General features: G+C 42.8%; 1 protein-coding gene across 20 annotated transcripts in view; it reads right to left on the bottom strand.

Annotated features, from left to right (window-relative positions):
• Nucleotides 1-349: 349 nt before the first annotated feature.
• Nucleotides 350-19,042, bottom strand: part of TRIM9 (tripartite motif containing 9) — a 102,992-nt gene continuing 84,299 nt past the window's right edge. For 6 of the 20 annotated variants that reach the window (XM_068529014.1, XM_068528749.1, XM_068528803.1 and 3 more), the window contains 3 exons: nt 4,982-5,285; nt 2,507-2,669; nt 350-465 (listed from right to left, as the gene is read on the bottom strand). In XM_068529014.1, the coding sequence (XP_068385115.1) occupies nt 403-465; nt 2,507-2,669; nt 4,982-5,285 (530 nt within the window). In that variant the 3' untranslated portion in view covers nt 350-402. Of the gene's footprint in view, nt 466-2,506; nt 2,670-4,981; nt 5,286-6,111; nt 6,136-6,559; nt 6,602-9,148; nt 9,338-19,042 lie in introns of all 20 variants that reach the window. The other 14 variants (XM_068528056.1, XM_068528215.1, XM_068529091.1 and 11 more) reach the window with 9 other exon arrangements.

The following is a 19,042-nucleotide window of genomic DNA, read 5'->3' as shown; positions in this document are numbered from 1 at the left end:
CTCACTACTACCTACCTCTTTGACAGAAAGTTTAAGAAAAAAGTTATCAGGAGAATTTTCTCTTGGCAGTGCCAGTTCAGTAAGTCACCAATGACATGATCAAAAGAGAAAGAAAAGATAACTCACCTACATAAAAAAAAATAATGTAAATAAAAGCAAAATCTGGCTGTGGAAACAAAGTGACATGGTGGGCTGTCTAGGTCTTCCGTTGGTTAGAATTGCTGAACATGGAAGAGAAAGCAGGCTTTACAGCAGTAGAGAGACTGGAGGGAAAGGGGGGCTGTGGGGTGTGAGGACCAGCATCTCTCTCCTCCTCCCTCTCCCTCCAGCTCTGGCTGAGCTCCTTGCTGTTGCGCTCAGGCGGAGGAAAGAACAGGCAGCTGGCGCCTCCACAGCACATCTTTAGGCTATTGACGCTCTGCTCGAGTAGCAGTCGGGGACTGGGAGCCCCGTGTGAAGCGTGACCTGTGGGAAGAGACTGTGAGTCCCGAAGGCACTGCAGGATCCCCGCCTGCACCCCCTCCCCAGAGCACAGTGGGTGTGTTCCTCACTCAAAAGGGGATCTGTTCAGTTTTCTGTAACGTCTATTCTAGCAGACATTAAAGAGAATTCTAGTAGAGTTCAGCCTGTGCTAAGAACCTGGCCACCATGCTGGGCTCCCCAATCTTGGAGACACTTGATAATATGGTTCGCATCCACTTGCTTCTTCAACGGATTCTGGGGAGATTGTGTTCCTATGACTGAAGACACAGGCATTGATCTGCTTGTAGAAAAGCCTGCTGGCCACACGGCAGTGATCACTGCCATGTCCATGGACAGAAAGCAGATGTGCAGACAACCCTTCCCCTATTATTTGTCCACTAGTTATTCCAGTTAGGATAAGCCTTTCATTTAGGGATGGACTACATGATTGCCAGGTATGAAGAAACATGGGCACTTATTTAATATTTCACTGAATTTTGTCCAACCTCATACTTCAGCTGCACGGACCAGGCTAGAACCATTTCATGCACTGCTGTCTGTAATCTCTCCCCTTCTTGTCTTGTCCCTGTCTTCCCCAGCCCAAGAGTCTTTCTCTAAAGATACTCAGAACATCCTGGAAACCCCTAAAGAGCGTCGAGTACAATATTCTTTGCAAGGGAAACAGCTGAAAATGTGGAAAACTTTGAATGAGGGCTTTCTAAGACACACTTCTAGGGAAATCTATAGCTTTCTTTTGTCCAATGTAGAGGCTGCACTCTGATAGATTAGATTTCAGCCGTCCAGAAAAACCCATCTAGTTGCAGCAAGACAGAAGGGCAGAGGTCACTGGGTTGCAATCACTTCTACTGCACATACTGATAAACAACAATGGATTTTTAAAATAGCTCCCAAGACGTGGTTTTATATACAGCAAAAATCACCAGCAGTGTTTTGATTCTCAAGCCCTATCTATCCTATCGTAAGGCAGCCATTTGCTGAATGAGGGTCACAGTTGATGATGAGTTCTAGCTCAAGACGGAAGTGAAAGCTCCTGTCCCGGCAGAGGCTGGCAGGGCACACCCTCCCGCATGGCTCTGATCTTCTCTCCCACGGCCCCTCATCTGCCCCAGCTGCCACCTCCTGGCCCTTCCTTGCTTAAGTGAGGCCCCTTGTGCCTTAGAAACTTTGTCCTGGCTGTTCCCTCTGCCTGGAAAGCCCCACACAGCTCACTCCCTCACCCCCTTCAAGGCTCAGCTCACCTGTGACTACAATAAGGCCCACCTATGCTGACCATGCTGCTTAGGACGGCCACTGCCCTCCCAACCCCGGCACTCTTGGTCCCTTACCCTTCCCTTGGTCTTCTCTCCACTGGATATCGCCTTCTAACATACTATATAATTAACATAGCAATTGTGCTTATTATTCACTGTCTGTCTCCTATAACTAGAATGTGAGCCCTAAGAGGGAAAGATTTTTGTTTTGTTTTCACTGATAAACAACAATACTCATAATACTTCAATAGTGTCTGACATATTAAAGGCACTCAACAGATATTTGTCGAGTGAACGAATGAGAAGAACTTGTTGTTTTTATTTACAATAAATCATCAGTATGTGTTTTCTGTCCCCAAAGCGCCTGACAGAACTGATAAGAGTGCAGAGAAAATGCCCCAAATTTCTGAGCGTCATGCTAGCACTTCAGGCCCACACCTTCACTTCTCAGGCACTCACGGCGCTTTGCCTCAGTCATTTCATTTGTTTTCATGCCAGCTGATTCAAGAGTTTCCTTTCTACTAGAGAGGGATCTAGGGCTCAGAGGGACGATCATTAGCCAGCCACGCAGAGAATCCCAGTTTCCCACCTGCTGTTCACTAGATTGTGTCTAAATATAACCGAGGGGCTTACGCCGGTCTGGAATCATCTCACTTGTCACGTCCATCCCACCCGGCGCCCCCCCTTCCTCCGCGTCTCGGTCTGGGCCTTCGGTGGGCAGGGGCTGAGTTTGCTGCCCACGGGCAGCCTCAGAAGCAGAGTCTGCAGCTCACCTGCACGTTCCTGTTCAGGCTGACTGCCGGGAAGAACAGCCCTTCGACGTTCTCAAACGCGATGGGACCTTGCTGCTCGTCGTTGATAAAAAATGTCAAGGTTTTTCTATTTAAGTCTAGGAGGATCCCGATCGTGGCCCCCTTTGTGATCCCTCCCTCAGTTCTGTGGGAAAAGAAAACATGGGGTTTCACTTGCCTGTCATCATTCTAGAAGCTTCCCATTTCGTATGGTTAAACCAGTATTTTTTAACTTGTTTAAAAGTATCGTTCCTCATCCCCACCCCAGGAGCCTTTTAAAACATTTTTCCGCCTAATCGCCCCTCCTCACTTACAATTTTAATACCGCAGATATACTGTGTATCTGCTTATGGGCTGTACATATATCTGTGCTTTATATATATAAAAAGTAAGATCTTTTGCTCGCTCCCTGGAAAACCAATTTTCACTCCCCTGTTGAGAATGTATAGGTTCACCGCGCTGCTCTGCTGTTGCTGAGAGTGAACTCCTTCATACAGGGTCTCTACACGCAGTCGCCTAGTAGAAAACAAAGCATCAAAGGCCAAGGGCAAAAAGTAGCCTTTGGGCTATCAGAGCTCTGCCTAGAGCTGGGTCTCACGCTTTGCACATATGGTGTGAATTAAACGTCATTAAATACAAAATGATTTAATTTGAAAGTCAAAGAAGCACTTAAGCTGAACCTAAAACACATGCATGAAAAATTGGATTTGGGCCCTTATGCTATCCATGAAACAGAAAAGCTCATTCCAGAAAGATGGTCATTTGGGGCATGCTGAATTTGAATTGAGAAGTTGGAGGCTCTTCATAAAATTGGCAACACCGAAGAAGAGGAATCTCCTCTCTGTAAGGTGAAATAATTAATTATACTGTAGGAGGTGGAGTGACTGTCATTTGACCACGAATTGTGTCTTACGCTTCCATTGATGGTTTCACAAAAGCCATTAAGCATGGATGATCAGATTCGTCTTTTTTCTCCTCTTTGAGAGCTAGCAATACTGAACTTCAGCCTCATCTCAGCAGAGCACAGGAATGTTAGAGTGTTGTTCTTTCCCCCGGCACGCAGAACACAGACTGCACATAGTGGTTAAAACACAGGGGTATCAATTTCATCTTGGAAATTCACAGCTTCAGCAACGAAGGCACTGGTGACGTGCGGTTTGCGTGCAAGCAGAGGTGTTCTGCCTTAAGAAAGTGTTTCTCTGCATAGTGTGGCAGTTGTGTTATTACTCACTCCTTCACCCCAAAATAAAGAAGCTAAAAGGAAGAAGTAAGCGTGGTACATGGCATCAGGGATCTGGTGACAGAGGGTCCCCCCAAATGTGAATTACTGAAGACAATGGCTTATATACATCTAGTAGGATTTGATATCAGGCTGGAATGGCATGTGTGCTCACTTCAAGTGATGGTGAATAATACACAAGTGAATGCAGATGTATAGAAACTATCCAAGGGAACAGGAAGTGAAGGCCCTAGGAGTCCTACTGGCTAGAAGAGGGGCAGTGGTGAGGATACAGAAGAAGCTGAGACAGTGGAGTCCACTGCCTATCACTGCCTGACTCACTTTCCTTGTGATCCAACTGAATACAACTGTATTTTTGTTTTTTTTCCCAGAGACACCAATGAGAATGTATCCTGGGGAAATCTTTGAGAATAAGGTGGACCAGGATCCATAAAAGGCACTTCTCTACCTAGGAAATTTGTGACAAATACATTTGAGGAAGAAAACACAAACCAAATGAAAGAGAAGGTCTAGAAAAAATATGATAGCATGGGTTAAATTATACTTGCCTATATTTTGGTGTTAAAGGAAAACCTTTACCTTTGTTCTCTTTCCCCAGCAAACTGGGTACTCTGAATCCATACAATAATAAGAGAGTTCTTCAAGTATGAAACTCTCCAAATTGGCATCCATACGACTTAGTTTAATGAATGGCTACTATTCTGAGAGGTGGTACTGATAATAATCATAATAAGAAGAACAGTGGCTTCTATTTTCGGGTGGATGGGAGGCATTTTTGCATGATTCATGTAATCGTGGGAACATTTATACGTGGAAAAACATGATTTTCCTAATTGGTGGATTTGCAAACCGATGTTCAGAAAAACTAAGTATCTTGTCCAACAGTGTTTCTCTGGTAAGTTGTAAGTCTGGATTTTAGAATCCTGGAAGGTTTTTCTATAATGCATATGCACGAGGATTCTTAGTTTCCAGCCCTGGGTGGAACGTAGCCATGAGGGACCTAGGAAAGTACTCATGTCTCTGTCATTATGCAAATAAAATAAAAGAAAACTCCAGGATGGACTCAGCCAAGAGCAGTAGGACTTCTGCTTAATAAAGATCGCCTGCCTGTCTTCCTTCATGTTTTCTGTTTAACAGGCCTCTGAACCTGGGCTCTTGCTCTCGACCGGAAGCCAAGGTGAAGAAGGCTTGGCTGGGGGGTAGGGGCTGCAGGGTACCTGTTGGTGTGCGAGTTGTTGTGCATGAACCAGCTCCGGTTATTATCCACATACATTGCCCAGGCTTTGTCGTCCTTTCCTAACATCACATCCTTCATCACGTCGATGCGAGCCACGCCAAAGGCAGGGTCTGGGTGGTTGTCATAGCGATCCACCGTGAGCTCCCAGTAGTGGACGCCCTTGGAGAAGCCAGTCTTCCCCAGCACCACCCGGTCATCGTAGCTACTGCAGGTCACAGTCAGGTTGTCATTGGAGAAGATGATGTCAGAGTGCGCCGAGCCAGGGTCAAAAGCAAACCAGGCCACTGGGAACAACAGAAGGGAGGGCGGTTACTAAGACGGACCCACTGAGCTCACGCCATAACACACTCCTGGGCCGGAGAGGAGCATCTTGTCCCGTTTTCATGCTTCCATGCGGGAAGGAGGTGTCCAGGGCCAGAAGGGGCTGTGAATGAGCAGACGGGGGGCACTTCCTGGGAGCTAGGGCTCTCTGCGCCCAGAAGGAGACAGAGGACACACGACCGATTCAGCAGGGGTTACCTGGCACAGACTGCACTCCCAGCCAGGTGATCCGGGAGTGAAGTGGCATCGACTTTGGAAGGCACAAGTCCCTTCACCCGGTGACTGGCAGAACAGTACACCAGAGACATAAGGGGAGAGGGCTGCGCTAAGATGCCTGTGTAACCCTGAGACGGGGAGGCTAGGATCTAGAGTCCTAGATGGAGGAGGGATAAAACACACTCAGTGAAACAAGGAAATATCCCTTCTGCAGAAGTGCTCATATCTACTCGTTTGGAAAATTTCCTCAGTGTTAGCGAAAGCTCAAAAGCTCCGAAGCTATCAGCAACAGAAACTAATTTTCATGAGTGATTGTGACTTGGATGTAAGACAGGTTGCTTCCTTCACCACAAATGCAGTTTCATGTTACTCCTAAAACTAACGTGTAAAACGTTTTGGACGTTAGGTGCAGATGGAATGACGTCTTCGTACACAGCGCTGTGCCTGAGTTCTAAATGTCACCTACCCAGAACATGCTCTGGACAGACGAAATGGCTGATTTATCAAATCTGTGAGCCACCTCACATGCACTTTGGTCTCTGCTATTTGTAACAGAATAAGGTTATTCCATACCTGCCAACAGCTTTTTAATATCAACTGTTGTCATTCCGAGTGAAAGGCATGGGAGAGAGAAATAGGAAGCAAAATTGACATTGATAAGAAAACATGTCTCTTTTGATAGACTAATACCGAAAAAGGGCTCAGTTCAAAACTGCATACACTACTCAGTTTAAAACCATATCGGTCTGATTAGTACCTTTGCCCACAAGTGCTCTGCTTATAGAGAGTGCTTTGCATTGATGTACAAGAAATCTGGGGGAAAAGTAATCTTCTCTGAGGCATAAAATTTAAAAATACAGACTCATTTTTCTGCGTATGTGAGAAACTGCTATAATGGGATTTGAATGACAATTAGACAATTTTATTGACATAGAATAAGCTGTCACCCTTTATTTTGTGACGGGAGTGGAGCATACCAAGCACATAAGTAAAAGATGACAATGACAATAGGTATACTTGCCTAATTGAGAGTAAGGTGCAGATTGTGTCTCAAAATTGCATCCTATAAAGAGATACTACACATCAAAGCTATGAAAAAACAACCAGGTCAATAAAAATTATTTGTATACATGTAAAAAGCACCAGCTGAAGAGAGTCACCAGAGGCCTGATTCATGAAAAACCAAAGCCCATTCTATGTTAGTTTACTTGCCTGGGTAAAAATTGCCTCTCTGCTCTTTCAAAATGAATAGTACATCTTTTTTGTTTTGTTTTGTTTTCATTTAATAAAGTCTCCTCCAATTGTTTCTAAACTGTAGAGCTTAAATTTTCATCATCTTCCAAGTTTAATCTTTTCCACGAAAGTTTCCATATTCAGAAGAAAATGAGAAAAATTCATCCAATTGAAATGGAGAAATCACTGAATCTTGATAAAACTCCATTCTACATCATTATTCCATGTACTTCTAACTCTGGTTATGCCCAAAGGCCTTTGCTGTGACTTGGGCTCAAGTCACATGATAATTATATAACTAAATGTGTAATGTAATCCCTATGTTAATAAATACAACTGGTAATTATTAATAATGACATGAATTAAATGTAGCAAATATGAGAATGACCTCATCTCTTTCTTAGATTGTTTTACTACATGAGTGCTTTTCACCTAAGGGAGGGGAGGGGGGATGGTGCTGATTGGGGTGGGAGTGACCTCAGAGATGTATTGGAATCACCTGTGCAACTTTTGCAACCATCTCCCTCTTTCCTTAACATACCCTTACCTACTCCATGAGAAGTTTCATCAGGGTGGATGAAGCAGTCTAGTCTTAAAATGTTCAAAGGTGTGTGAACTACAATTTCAAGTGCTGTCAGTGACTGATCTAGGAAATGTGTTTTTGATGAGCACCAGGGTATCTCCTAGAAAGGATCATTTAATTTTTTTTTCAATTCAGTAAGGCCTTTATGTGCTAAATAAAGGATAATACACTGAATTAAAAGAATTTTAGAAGAATTAAGAAAGCACCTTAGAAAGGACTACTGCTTAAATTAAAAACAAAATGTAAAGATTATGATCTTACTTTTAGTTTTTTTTTCTCTGGGATGAATTCATATGCAGAATAATCATTTTCTCCAACTCATGGCTGATACTTATGTTTAGTTTCTATCAATTATCACTTCAGTTCCTATTCACAGGTTAGAACTTAGTGAGTACAGGACACCTGGAGTTTTAAAACTGAATCTCATATCCAGCTTTGGAAATAAATTTGTAGAATCTGAATAGGGCTTTTAAATTTTTTAAATGAATCATGCCTTGTGCAAGTCTTTTTCAAAACAAGTTTTCTGAAATCTTTTTTACACTACTTTAAACACACCATCGTACATTTAAGTTTCAACGATACAACTAGAACAATGGTGTCAAATACAGCCATCAAATATCCCCAAACCCACATATTTTATTCTTGAGACAATATACATTACAAAGACTATAACAATATTTCAGTACATTAGACACAAGTGAAAAGACTTCCATAACAAAGCATGTTTAAAAGCCAATAGCGCACAGAAAAACAATAAGAAACATAAAAGCACAAAGAAAAATGTCATTTTAAAGAGAGCTTGAAGTCCCTGCATCCTTTTTGCACTGTCATGCTGTGGCCTTCTTCATTCCAGGATGTGGGATGAGCAAACAGAATAAAATAACAAAAAAAAGAAACCTTTGGAAATATGAAATGTGCATCATGTGTATCCCTGATTACAATATAGTCCTGAAGAGATCAAATAGGACTGCAGTTTAGATATTTTAAGATTCTATTGGCTAGACAGAGTTCACGGCATAGTATCACTAGTCCAGCTTCCTGAAATCAGCCTGAAGCCGTGTCACAACCCTCTTGGCTGTGGGAAACTTCGGGAGGCCAGACTTTTCAGTGACTCCCATCTTTGGGCCTTAGGCTAGTTGAGGGTTTCTGATTTAGCTGGTGGTGGTTCCTCCCCTTTGCTTAGAAAAAAATCAGCCATGACCCCGACTGTCTGACCAGTGAGCACAGGCTTCGGCAGGAAATACTTTCACTTTCTGCTCTCTGGTTTGCCTGCTTTGTATGATGCATTCTGCTGTTGGCAAGTTTTTTACTTTTATTTTTTCAATAAAGATCTCTTGAGTCTATGTTTAATCAGACACTCCAGGCTGGATGCACTGATCCAGTCTCCCAGACACAGCTGGTTTCCTGGATACAGCAGGGTTGGGTTGCAAACCTCCATACTAAGGCCACAGCCTCCACTCAGCCAGCACCTGCGCGTGCTATGCCATTGCATGTGATGACAGAGCAGGTTTCCCATGGTGGTACCAGCTTGTGCAAAAAGAACAACTTCACTCATCACTTTCCGACACCATTACATACATTGACCACAGCTCGATGGTTGGTCCTCACACCACACACACAAGAATGCCACAAAGCTCCATCATCCAAATGCTCCTCATACGGGAAGCAGGCCACAGACATAGAGACTAGCTCATCACCCCCTGCACGCACATGAACGCCAAGAACGAAACAGGTATTCAGAGATGCCTTCAAGGCACAGAGATGGAGAGGAGAGGTCAGACGAGCTCAGCTCACCCGGTGCATTGAGAGACTGTAAAGAGGAATGCAAGCTCAGCTGATGGGGTGAGGGCCGGAAATCAAAGTAGGATCTCCTGGGGAAGCTGGGCTGTAGATTAAGGGTGGAGGAGAAAGGACTCATTCTACGGAGCGGCAATCTTTCCGAAGACACTGGAAAAGGGACTGTCTGTTCTTCTGAATCTGTGTCTAAATGTAAGATCAATGCAAACTAGAGATCAGAAATCCGCCACCTGCTGTGCAGTTTTCCCCAAGACCTGCCTTACGGATGCACTTCCACAAAGCCTCATCCACCCCATAGTTGCCAATGTGGTTTGAGACTGGGAGGGAATTCTCGGCAGGTCGCAACCCGTGACCAGAGGATACTTCAAATATCACAGGCAATTGTTTTCTCTTCTCCCAATTTTTAGTGGTAGAGAAAGTATTGGAAGTTTCCGTTTAATTAAATATCTTTAGAGTTGAATTTAGAAACCTTAGAGGTAAATTTTACCCATTGATGACCAAGAGGAGATTAATACTTCACCCTCTCCAGCTCCCTTGGATGTTACTACCTGTACAACAATGGCCTCTTAAAGAGTTTCTATTTAGGAGGTGATGATTTTGACCAACTCTTTGGTGTTCCATATTTTCCCTTTTGCCTCTTATTTTTTCCGTTTCTAAATGGACGAGATGGTTTTTCTATACCAGCACACTCAAGACTTGCTCTTTGAATAGGAGAGGAAGATAGGGCTGAACAAGTAATCAGGGAAGGACCCTTACCTTTGTTTCTGAATTAAGTTGAGACCCTAGGGATGCCCTTGAACATCTCTGGTTCTCTAACAATAAGCAGACCATGGGCAGTGCTGAGGTGCATTTGTGGCAAAAATGTCTTTATTTTCAGATAGTCAGGTCTGGCATGAAGATCACTATTATCCCAGAGTAAGGACATATCAATTACTTGATTTGGTTCTAACATTTAGAGTAATTTAGAGGTAGTTCCTCTAAATTACTAAAATCATTCCTTTCTCTTTTGTTGAACAATAGGTGGTTGTATGCAGTAGGGTTATCTGGTCAGAGACAGATGTTTTACCAATAGGGGCCTTCTTAGAGCTCAGTTTGATAGTAATAATTTAGGAAATACAGATGGCATGATGGTAGTATTCTATGTCCAAAACCACCAAGGAACTTTCTTCTCATTGAAAAAATAATTTTGTTTTGGTGGCCAGAGAGTGTTCCTGGGAATATTTTTCTGGTTTGAGTTTGTTAGCATGTTCCTCTGTGTTGAACACATCCTTATGCTATCCAGATGCTGTTCTGCACATGCTCAGTGGAGCACGTGTGCGCAGAACGGGATTCTATTTGAAGAGCTCAGAGCAAGGGCATTGGCGGAGCATTTCAGTTTAATACTGCCAACCCAGTCTCATTTTCATTTCTGAACATATTAAAATTAGCTTTTCAGGCTTTAGATTTATCCTTGGGGGAAATTTTTTTCTTTTTCTTTTTTTCTTTTTTATAGAAAAGTGTAAAGCAGATTTTCAGAGAAAAGAAATGGCTACTTATGGAGTTAAGGCTTTGTGTTCCCAATAATAATACATTCCAATTTTCTTCTACCTAAACTTCAAATGGTTTGGGTAATTTGGCATGTGTGATCATTTCCTTGTTCAGAAATAATTTACATTATAATGATCTCAGGGGGGAATTAGTCTTTTAGTTTAATGGAAAAATTTGAAAGACAATTGCACAGCACCACAGACTGATATGGGCTTCTTTTAGGGAGAGAATTTACAACTATATTTATCTCAGTAAAATATTTTTAACAAGAATTTGCTTGGAAATGTATTTTTCACCAAGTGATAATAATTAATTCATTATACTTAAAATACTTGTTGCCCTGAAAATTAAGGGAAAGGACATATATAGTAGAATGAATTTCAGAGTATATTGAACTCTCGAGTAATCATCTGAAAACCAGTGAAGAGACGTGTACTGAATCCAGACTCAGGGAGCATATCCAATCCCATCATACTCACCTTTTCTATTCTCAGCACCAGGAAGAAGCACTTAGAGTTGGTGATGGCACCACTCTGCGGGATGGGGCTGAGGGCAGCTATGGTTATTCATGGGATTAATAACTTGACACTAAAATGGTTAGCTTTTCTATCCTTTTATGTAGATCCGTTATTTATTGATGACCCAATTGTCCCTGACTCCTCTCAACCTTGAACCATGCTCTCTATTCAAGCAAGCTCATTTAATATACATGTTACCCAATCACTCCATCTCTGTCTCTTGAGTTTTTCCCACCTATGGCCTCCCATACCCTACCAGCTGGGCTCTTACCCCATTTTCTCTAAGAAGCTCCTAAAAAAAACTTCCTACCTCGTCATGAAAATTGTCCAAATGAAGTGCAAGAGAGAGAGCACTTTCCACTTGATCCCAGCAGACTCTTTGTGCCCTTCCCCACGGGCACATGGTGCAAGTGTTGGGTCAGTTGCCTACAGGTCATCTAAGTCACTTGATATTACCTTAGGTTGCAGGAGTCTTAGAGGGAAGACACTTATCTCGATAACATCTGAGCAGCAATCACAAGCTTCCCCTTGAAGTCCCCTAGGTTGAGGATCTCATGGCCTCCGGGCAGCCCCCTGCTGTTTGCAGTTATTGCTTACATTGGTCTGGATATATCTCTTTGGGAACTCGACTCCTTAATCGTAGCATTACTATCTGGGGCCCTACAGAACGGCGCGCTAGTTCTTCAAATATTTGAGAGCAGTCACCGGTCCCCTTTAAATCATCCCTTTTCTGGGATAAACAGAATCGATTTCCAACCTTTCTTCTAGGGTGTGGATTTCAAATCTTTACTCTCCTCATCGTGCCCCTCTGGACATGTTCAAAGACATGAACCAAAGACAGTAAGATAATATTGGGAACAGTGGTGCCACACCCACGTTTAGCCAAATCACACAACTAACATTGAGCCTACACACAGCTACCCAAGAGTGTATTCTGTGTTATACCCAGGATGCAGGAAGGATGTACATCCCACTTCCTTACCTCTCCTTCAAAGCACAATTACTGAGATCTGGAGAAGGCTTTTCAGCCATTAATATTCTGTTAGTCACGACAAAGAGGAATTGGGTTAGTGCTTTTTTTCAGAATACATGATATGAAGCTACGTTTCAGGTCATAGCTAATAACCAGGATAACTATTATTAATTTTTCATGTATAGGTCGCTGGAGGAAGAAAAATAGCCCCTTCGAAGATTTTTAATCTCTTGTCATGTTTCATCACAGGCACTGATCCTGTCTGCTGAAGAGCTTTGCTGAGCAAAAGAAGTTTAGCAGGAAAGAGCAATGGCAAACAGAATGCCAATGGAATACTGGTGTGGCAGCTCCGGGCATACCAGTAATTCTGGGATGGGGACTGCGTTTATAATGGGAGCGTGACAAGACACACTTTCCCTCAACTCTGTCAGTGACCATCACTCTCCTCTTGCCTTTGCCTGGACTGCTTTCCCTTCCCACCTGGATTGGCTGGACTCTGGAGTTGGGGCCTCTGCTTGAAAGAAGTAATCAAGAATTATCAAAGCAGGGCTTCCCTGGTGGCGCAGTGGTTGAGAATCTGCCTGCCAATGCAGGGGACATGGGTTCGAGCCCTGGTCTGGGAAGATCCCGCATGCCGCGGAGCAGCTGGGCCTGTGAGCCACAACTACTGAGCCTGAGTGTCTGGAGCCTGTGCTCCGCAACAAGAGAGGCCGCGATAGTGAGAGGCCCGCGCACCGCGATGAAGAGTGGCCCCCGCTCGCCGCAACTGGAGAAAGCCCTCACACAGAAACGAAGACCCAACACAGCCAAAAATAAAAATAATAAATAAATAATAAATAAAAAAATTAAAAAAAAAAAAGAATTATCAAAGCAAAGATTCGCTGGGGACCACACTTATTATTTATTTACTGACTTTTGGGTTTGAGGCAAAAAAATAATATTTAAGTGGTGTGTTCCTTTTTTGCCTTACTGTATATTTATTTTATGTGTTCATTAGCAGACATTGCGTTAGACCTGAGCAGCTGGGAAATGGGACACATGAAGTTGGGAGGAGAACTGACTGTATTTAGAGAAAATCTGTATCTTATACTACTAATTGGTTTTTATACTTCTGAGGGTAGAATTTCTTGACTGATTCCAACATGTACAGTGCACTAAAGATTTCTACAGATGTGGAATATTTGGAAATGTAAAGTACAGTCTTTCAGGTATTATTTTTGGAATTCAAAGAGGAAAGGCAAACTGACAGGGATTCCATACGCTAACCCAGCTTCTTTTGTGCTCTTGTAGAATTCTTGGTTATCTTCCTGTCTGGTAGTGAACAGCTTCATAACTTAAGCAGTCCTTGGACGCTGGTTCAACAAGATGGTTGTATTTCAGAGTACAGTAAGGCAAGATATGTCACTAAGAGCTGCACAAGCAGCGTTAAAGATGAGTTTCAGTTCAATTATAAACCAGCTGTAAAATAATTTGCTTTTGTTGGGAAGACTTTAAAAGAGACAAAGAAACAAATGAACGGGTTGTGTGTCCTTAAATGATCTAATAAGCATCCAAAGTCACAGTTATGTCCCACTGGTACATAATTTACAATGAAAGGTGGTATTATAATCTTTCTTAAGTGTGGCATTAATTGCAGTTGAGAAGTGAGAAACACTTCTGTTCTGAAAAGCTCCTTTTAAAAGAAGAAATGAAACAGCCTCTTTCCACCCTTGGGAGAGCTGCACACTCTGTCACCAAGTCCTCCACTCCAATTTAGAACACCAGGGCATTATTTATAAGGAACTATCATCAGAAGAACTGAAAATTTCTATATTTCAAATAGATACAAAAGATTCCAAAGGACTAAACTGTTCCCCAGAGTGTCAAGTGCAAAGCACATTCCCCAAAGGCGAAAATAGGGTTTGGGTCCAATTCGGTCCTATGGAAAATCAGGCAATTCCCTGGGATGTCGTGCATGGTGTCAAAATTAAAAGGAGCAAAGCCCCTCTTTTCTGGGCTCTGAAAGCTGTCACGATGCCTCTCACCTTGGATTTCATAAAATCTACCCGGATTTGTTCAGGTATGGTTTACCTACCTTGAGGAATTTGTCCTGGAAACGCATATCCCTCTAACTAGATACTTTTAATTGGGGCTGCAGGGATGGCTCTGGTGCTCGGAGTCACGAAAACTACAGCCGAGGCAGAGTGGACCATACGCTCTTCCTTGTGTGACCCTTTACCGGCTACTTCCTACTAGTGTTGAATTTTCAGTGTCACAGGCAACCTCTGAGACCCACTAGAACCCGTGGGGGAAGCAGGAGGCAGCTACGCCAGTCTATAGCGTTTCCTGAAATAGTAACAGCTTTCGGCAGTGATTTTGAAGAGAGAAGCCGCAGAAGAAAACCAGGGGGTATTAACACTAAAGAACTTAGAGGTCATCTGCTCTAAGTCTATAGTTTTAGAGACAAAACAATCCCCCCCCCAAACAAAACCCTGAAGTCCAGAGAGATTAAGGGACACATCTAAGTCACACTGCCAGCTGTGATGGGACAGGATAAGGGCCCCAGGCAGATCAATTCCTGGTAGGTAAAATTTGGGGGCTGACAAGGCCATTGCTCTCTTTTGTGCCTTGGAAATGTATAAAAGGTTGATGCTATAGGCCATGGGGCACATTCCAGTGGTCTCAGGGGTGACCAAGGATTGTGTGGAGGACCTAATTATCATTCTCCACGCCCTGCATTATACTGAGGATGAATCTTTCTTGTCTATATAGAGTAGTTCCGTGGACTGCGGTGGTTAGGAATTGAAAGGCAAATATGTCACCCTCCCCTTTGGGATTCTGACCACACGAGGCGGGCGGGCTGAGATCAGATGAGGTTCTTTTCCCCCCACAAGGTTACATATTCTCTGGTGGGAAGCGGGGCGGGTGTGTGTCTCAGTACATTAAGGTTGAAGAGTACAGCACTTATCCTGGCCCCAAATCACTATAAAATATCTGCAAAGAGACTTTTGAACAGATGCATCTGGGGTCATTCTGGGCCTATATTCTGCCTGCATCACTGAATATTCTCTGGGTTATTTTCTATGATGTGTGGGAGAAGGAGCTATCACGCTGGAAAGGGTACTGTGATGCTGAGAGCCTAATGGGAAACAAAAAGGCATTTTAATCTTTATGAATAACACCTTCTATGTCCCCTTTTAGAAAGCAGTTTCTAAGATGTGATTTCGAGAGTCCCAACCCTTTTGTTGTCATTAGATGAAACAATCCTGGAAAGCACTGGGGAGATGGCTTTTACGGCTGTTCAAGTAAGACAATGCTTGAGAGCACTTCTGCTCAGCGCTCTGCGCACCTGTGTGCAGAGAATGCTGCAATTTACAGCCTTATCTACAGCCTGATTCTCTCATGATCACTGATTATTCTCCCCACTTTCCCTCACAGTTGAGATCTGGAGGGCTGAGAGCTTCTGTGAATAAATAGCTCTGTGGTTTCAACCCGAGCAGGGCTCCCCGTCCCAGACCTCACTTGGTGGGGTCTTTCAAGGACCTCAAAGATGTGCCTCTGACATCCTTTTCCTTCCCAGGCAGTGACCCATCACTGCCAGCTGAAAGCATCCACGTTGGAGAGAAGCTCACCCCGGGGGGCTGGGGAGCCAGAGGGAAGACACGGAAAAAAGGACAGGACCCAAGGAGGTGCTTGGATATTATACTGGAAATGACAGTCATTCCCACATCTCCTTCTTAAAGCAGGAATATTATTCTTTAGAGCAAAAGTCTAACATGACTGAAAGTGTTAAAGTCCTATTTCTGCCTGGGGTTTCTGGATGAACATGTGAGGCAGCTACACAGTACTGCTTCTACAAGCTGTCTTCAGACATCTAGCAAACAGACTTAGGATAGTGTTCCCTCTTTCCCTCTTTTTGGTTGAGTGCAAAGAGCACTGTTTTAATGTCAGCATCAAAGCATACTGTGCTGGGCATTGGAGCTGAAAGGCCCAGGCCTGGCACGTCATTTATCCTCTCCCAGGCTCCGTTTTGCCATATGTAGAGTGGAATAATAATAATAATACTTTCCTCATAGAGTGTGGTAGGCAGAACAATGGCCCGTCAAAAAATCTCCATGTCATAATCCCTGGAATCTGTGACTATGGCACCTAACATGGAAAAAGGAACTTTGCAGATGTGACTAAGTTAAGGATCTTGAGATGGGAGATTATCCTGGACTATCCAGGTGGGCCCAAGGTAATAAATCACAAGGATGCTTATAAAAGGGAAACAGGAGGGTTCGAGTCAGAAGAGATTGGAAGATGCTACGCTGCTGGCTTTGAAGATGGAGGAAGGGGCCATGAGCCAAGGGATGCCGGTGGTTTCTAGAAGCTGGGAAAGAAACAGAACAGATTCTCCCTTAGAACCACCTCCAAGGAACGCAGTCCTGCTGATACCTCACTTTTAGCCCAGTGAAACCCATTTAGGATTCTGATCTCCAGAACTGTAAGGTGATAAATCTGTGTTGTTTTAAGCTGCTAAGCTTGTGGTAATTTGTTAAAGCAGCAATGGGAAATAATACATAGGGCAAATCTGGAATGTTGCAGCAACAGAACAGAAGCGAGGTTTAAACAATAGCAATGGGTACAGAGATATAAGGTCTATATAGCAGTCTTAGGGTGAAGAGAAAAGAATCTCTATTTTTAGGAACTTATAGTAAATGGATAGCTTTTATACAATTCCTCCGCTGGATTTCAGTATCCTAAAAATATTTGCTGGCTTTCATATTGCTGTCTTTTTTCATGGAATCTTTTAATGGGCAATGAAGAAAGTTCTTGGAAGCTCTACACAAAATTACCATAGCATTTTTTTTGGGGGGGGTACTTATACTGTAATTCCATAAAGCCTTCTGATATACTTAATACTCCATTATCAAGAGTTCCAGAATATATACTGACTTTTAAATGTATTAGGTGGAAATCTTTCTAAAATGCATTATATACTTTCTGACCATATGCCACAGAACATTGTCTCTCTCTCTCTCTCTTTTTTTGGATTGTTCACAGTTTTTCCAGTTACCTTCCTTGCTCAGTGCTGCCAACAGCCTCAATTCATGTCTATATCAAATCCCTTTCTCTTCTAATGTGATGTTTCCGGTCTGCTGTGCTCTTTGCAAATGGGTCAATGAGCTCAGCGGAATTGTGCATAAAAAGAGTGAGAGCTGAGTGACAAGAAGGGCTCTGCCGTGAGAACAACGCAGGAGCTTCTGTGCCTGAACTTTGTCCTTTTTTTCCTACCAATCACAGGTCATTGTTGCTTACATCTTGACTGTAAGATGACTGCCTACACTGTCGGGTGGAAATCTTAGTTCTCGAGGGGTGAGGTGGTACCGTAGTTTTAGGCACTCTGAGCCAGGTGCCATGGAGTTCAGGGAAGGAGGAAGAGTAAAGCCCATGAGCACTGGGCAGGGCCATGCTGCACGCATCGCTGTGATCGTCAAATCGGCTCGCTCAATTAATGTTTTTGAGTGAATGAGGCTTCCTTTGCAAAGTCAGCTCAAGGCATATTTTGAAGTTTTTACCTTACCTACAGTTATTCCCTCTGTTAGGATTTCTCTCTCTCCCTTCTCTGAGAAGTCTCTCCTCCCCTTTAGATCATGTTCATTTTCCCTGTAGTGTGTTGTATTTCATGTAGCTATTAGATGTAAGACAATCAGAATATTATGTCTATGAAAATACGAATTAAAAAACCCTCTGTTAGAAACATTTTTACTTTCAGAAGAGGCTGCTTGTTAGTCAAAATTAAACTCTAAACAGTAGAATTAAGGTGATATTAAAAATGGAATGGCTCATACATTTCTGGTGTAAAATCTATCCGGAAAGCAATTTGCAAACATAGATCAAGGGCTTAAGAACGTTCATACTCTTTAGTCTGGTAATTCTACTTCTAAGAATGTGTCCAGTGAAATGATCTTTTTCGCAAAGATTTGGATTAAAGTGTATTTTTTGCACAGAAGGTGCAACCCTCTGTGTTCTAATTCCCCGGAAGGATTGGTGGGCTGCAGCTCCTCCTGTGCTGAGAAGGCTGCGTGAAGCAGTTCCCTGGCTCTGAGAGCTGAGGGAAGTCAGAGAAAGACCTTTCTCCAGCCAGATAATAGTCTCAGTGAATTATTTGAACACCAGGAATATTATCTTTGGTCTATCTTATTTTTTCTCCAGATTTGAAAAGAAGAAAAAAAAAGTAGTCTGTTTAGATAGGCAGAAGGAAAACAGAGAAAAATGAACAAAATTTTTCTGTCCTATTCTCACCCATGTCTATTTTTCTTTGGGGGTGGGGGGCAGGAGAATAGTCTCCCAGACACAGAATGAGCCCTAGAACTCTATGTATTAACAAGGCCTTGTCACATAATATTTTAAACAAATACTCTTTTGTAGATGGTTTCAGAGACCGTGACACAGCCATCACAGCTATTAAATGAATTACTTTAAAGATATATACAAACAGGTTGTGGGCCTTATTTTAAAATTTCAATAAAATTATTAATTGCTTACAGTTAAGTTTCTTCTTAAGTCAGGGTAATTTGGTTTAGATCTGCAACTGGCCTTATTCTCATGGCTGTTTTAGGTACATTTCCAAGAACTTTGCTTTCAGGGAACTAAGCAAACTTGAACTCACATAATAATTTGTTTTCCTTTCCTTTTCCCTTTTGATAACACATTCTTTATAATTCCATTGCATTAAATTATTTTTCATTGTTTTCCTGACTGATTCCCTTATACAAATTATGTCTTCCTTATGGTCCCCTTTCCTTCTCTCACAGTGTTTAACATAATTTGTAAATATGCAATATTTGCGTGTCTATTTCTTTAAGGCCTGTCTCTCTTCTAGACTGTGAGCTCCGTGACAGCTGGGTG

Source organism: Eschrichtius robustus, chromosome 1 (assembly GCF_028021215.1).
Source record: "Eschrichtius robustus isolate mEscRob2 chromosome 1, mEscRob2.pri, whole genome shotgun sequence".
Classification (NCBI taxonomy): domain Eukaryota; kingdom Metazoa; phylum Chordata; class Mammalia; order Artiodactyla; family Eschrichtiidae; genus Eschrichtius; species Eschrichtius robustus.
The sequence above is the reverse complement of the archived record's forward strand: the minus strand, read 5'-3'. Positions and strand labels throughout refer to the sequence as shown.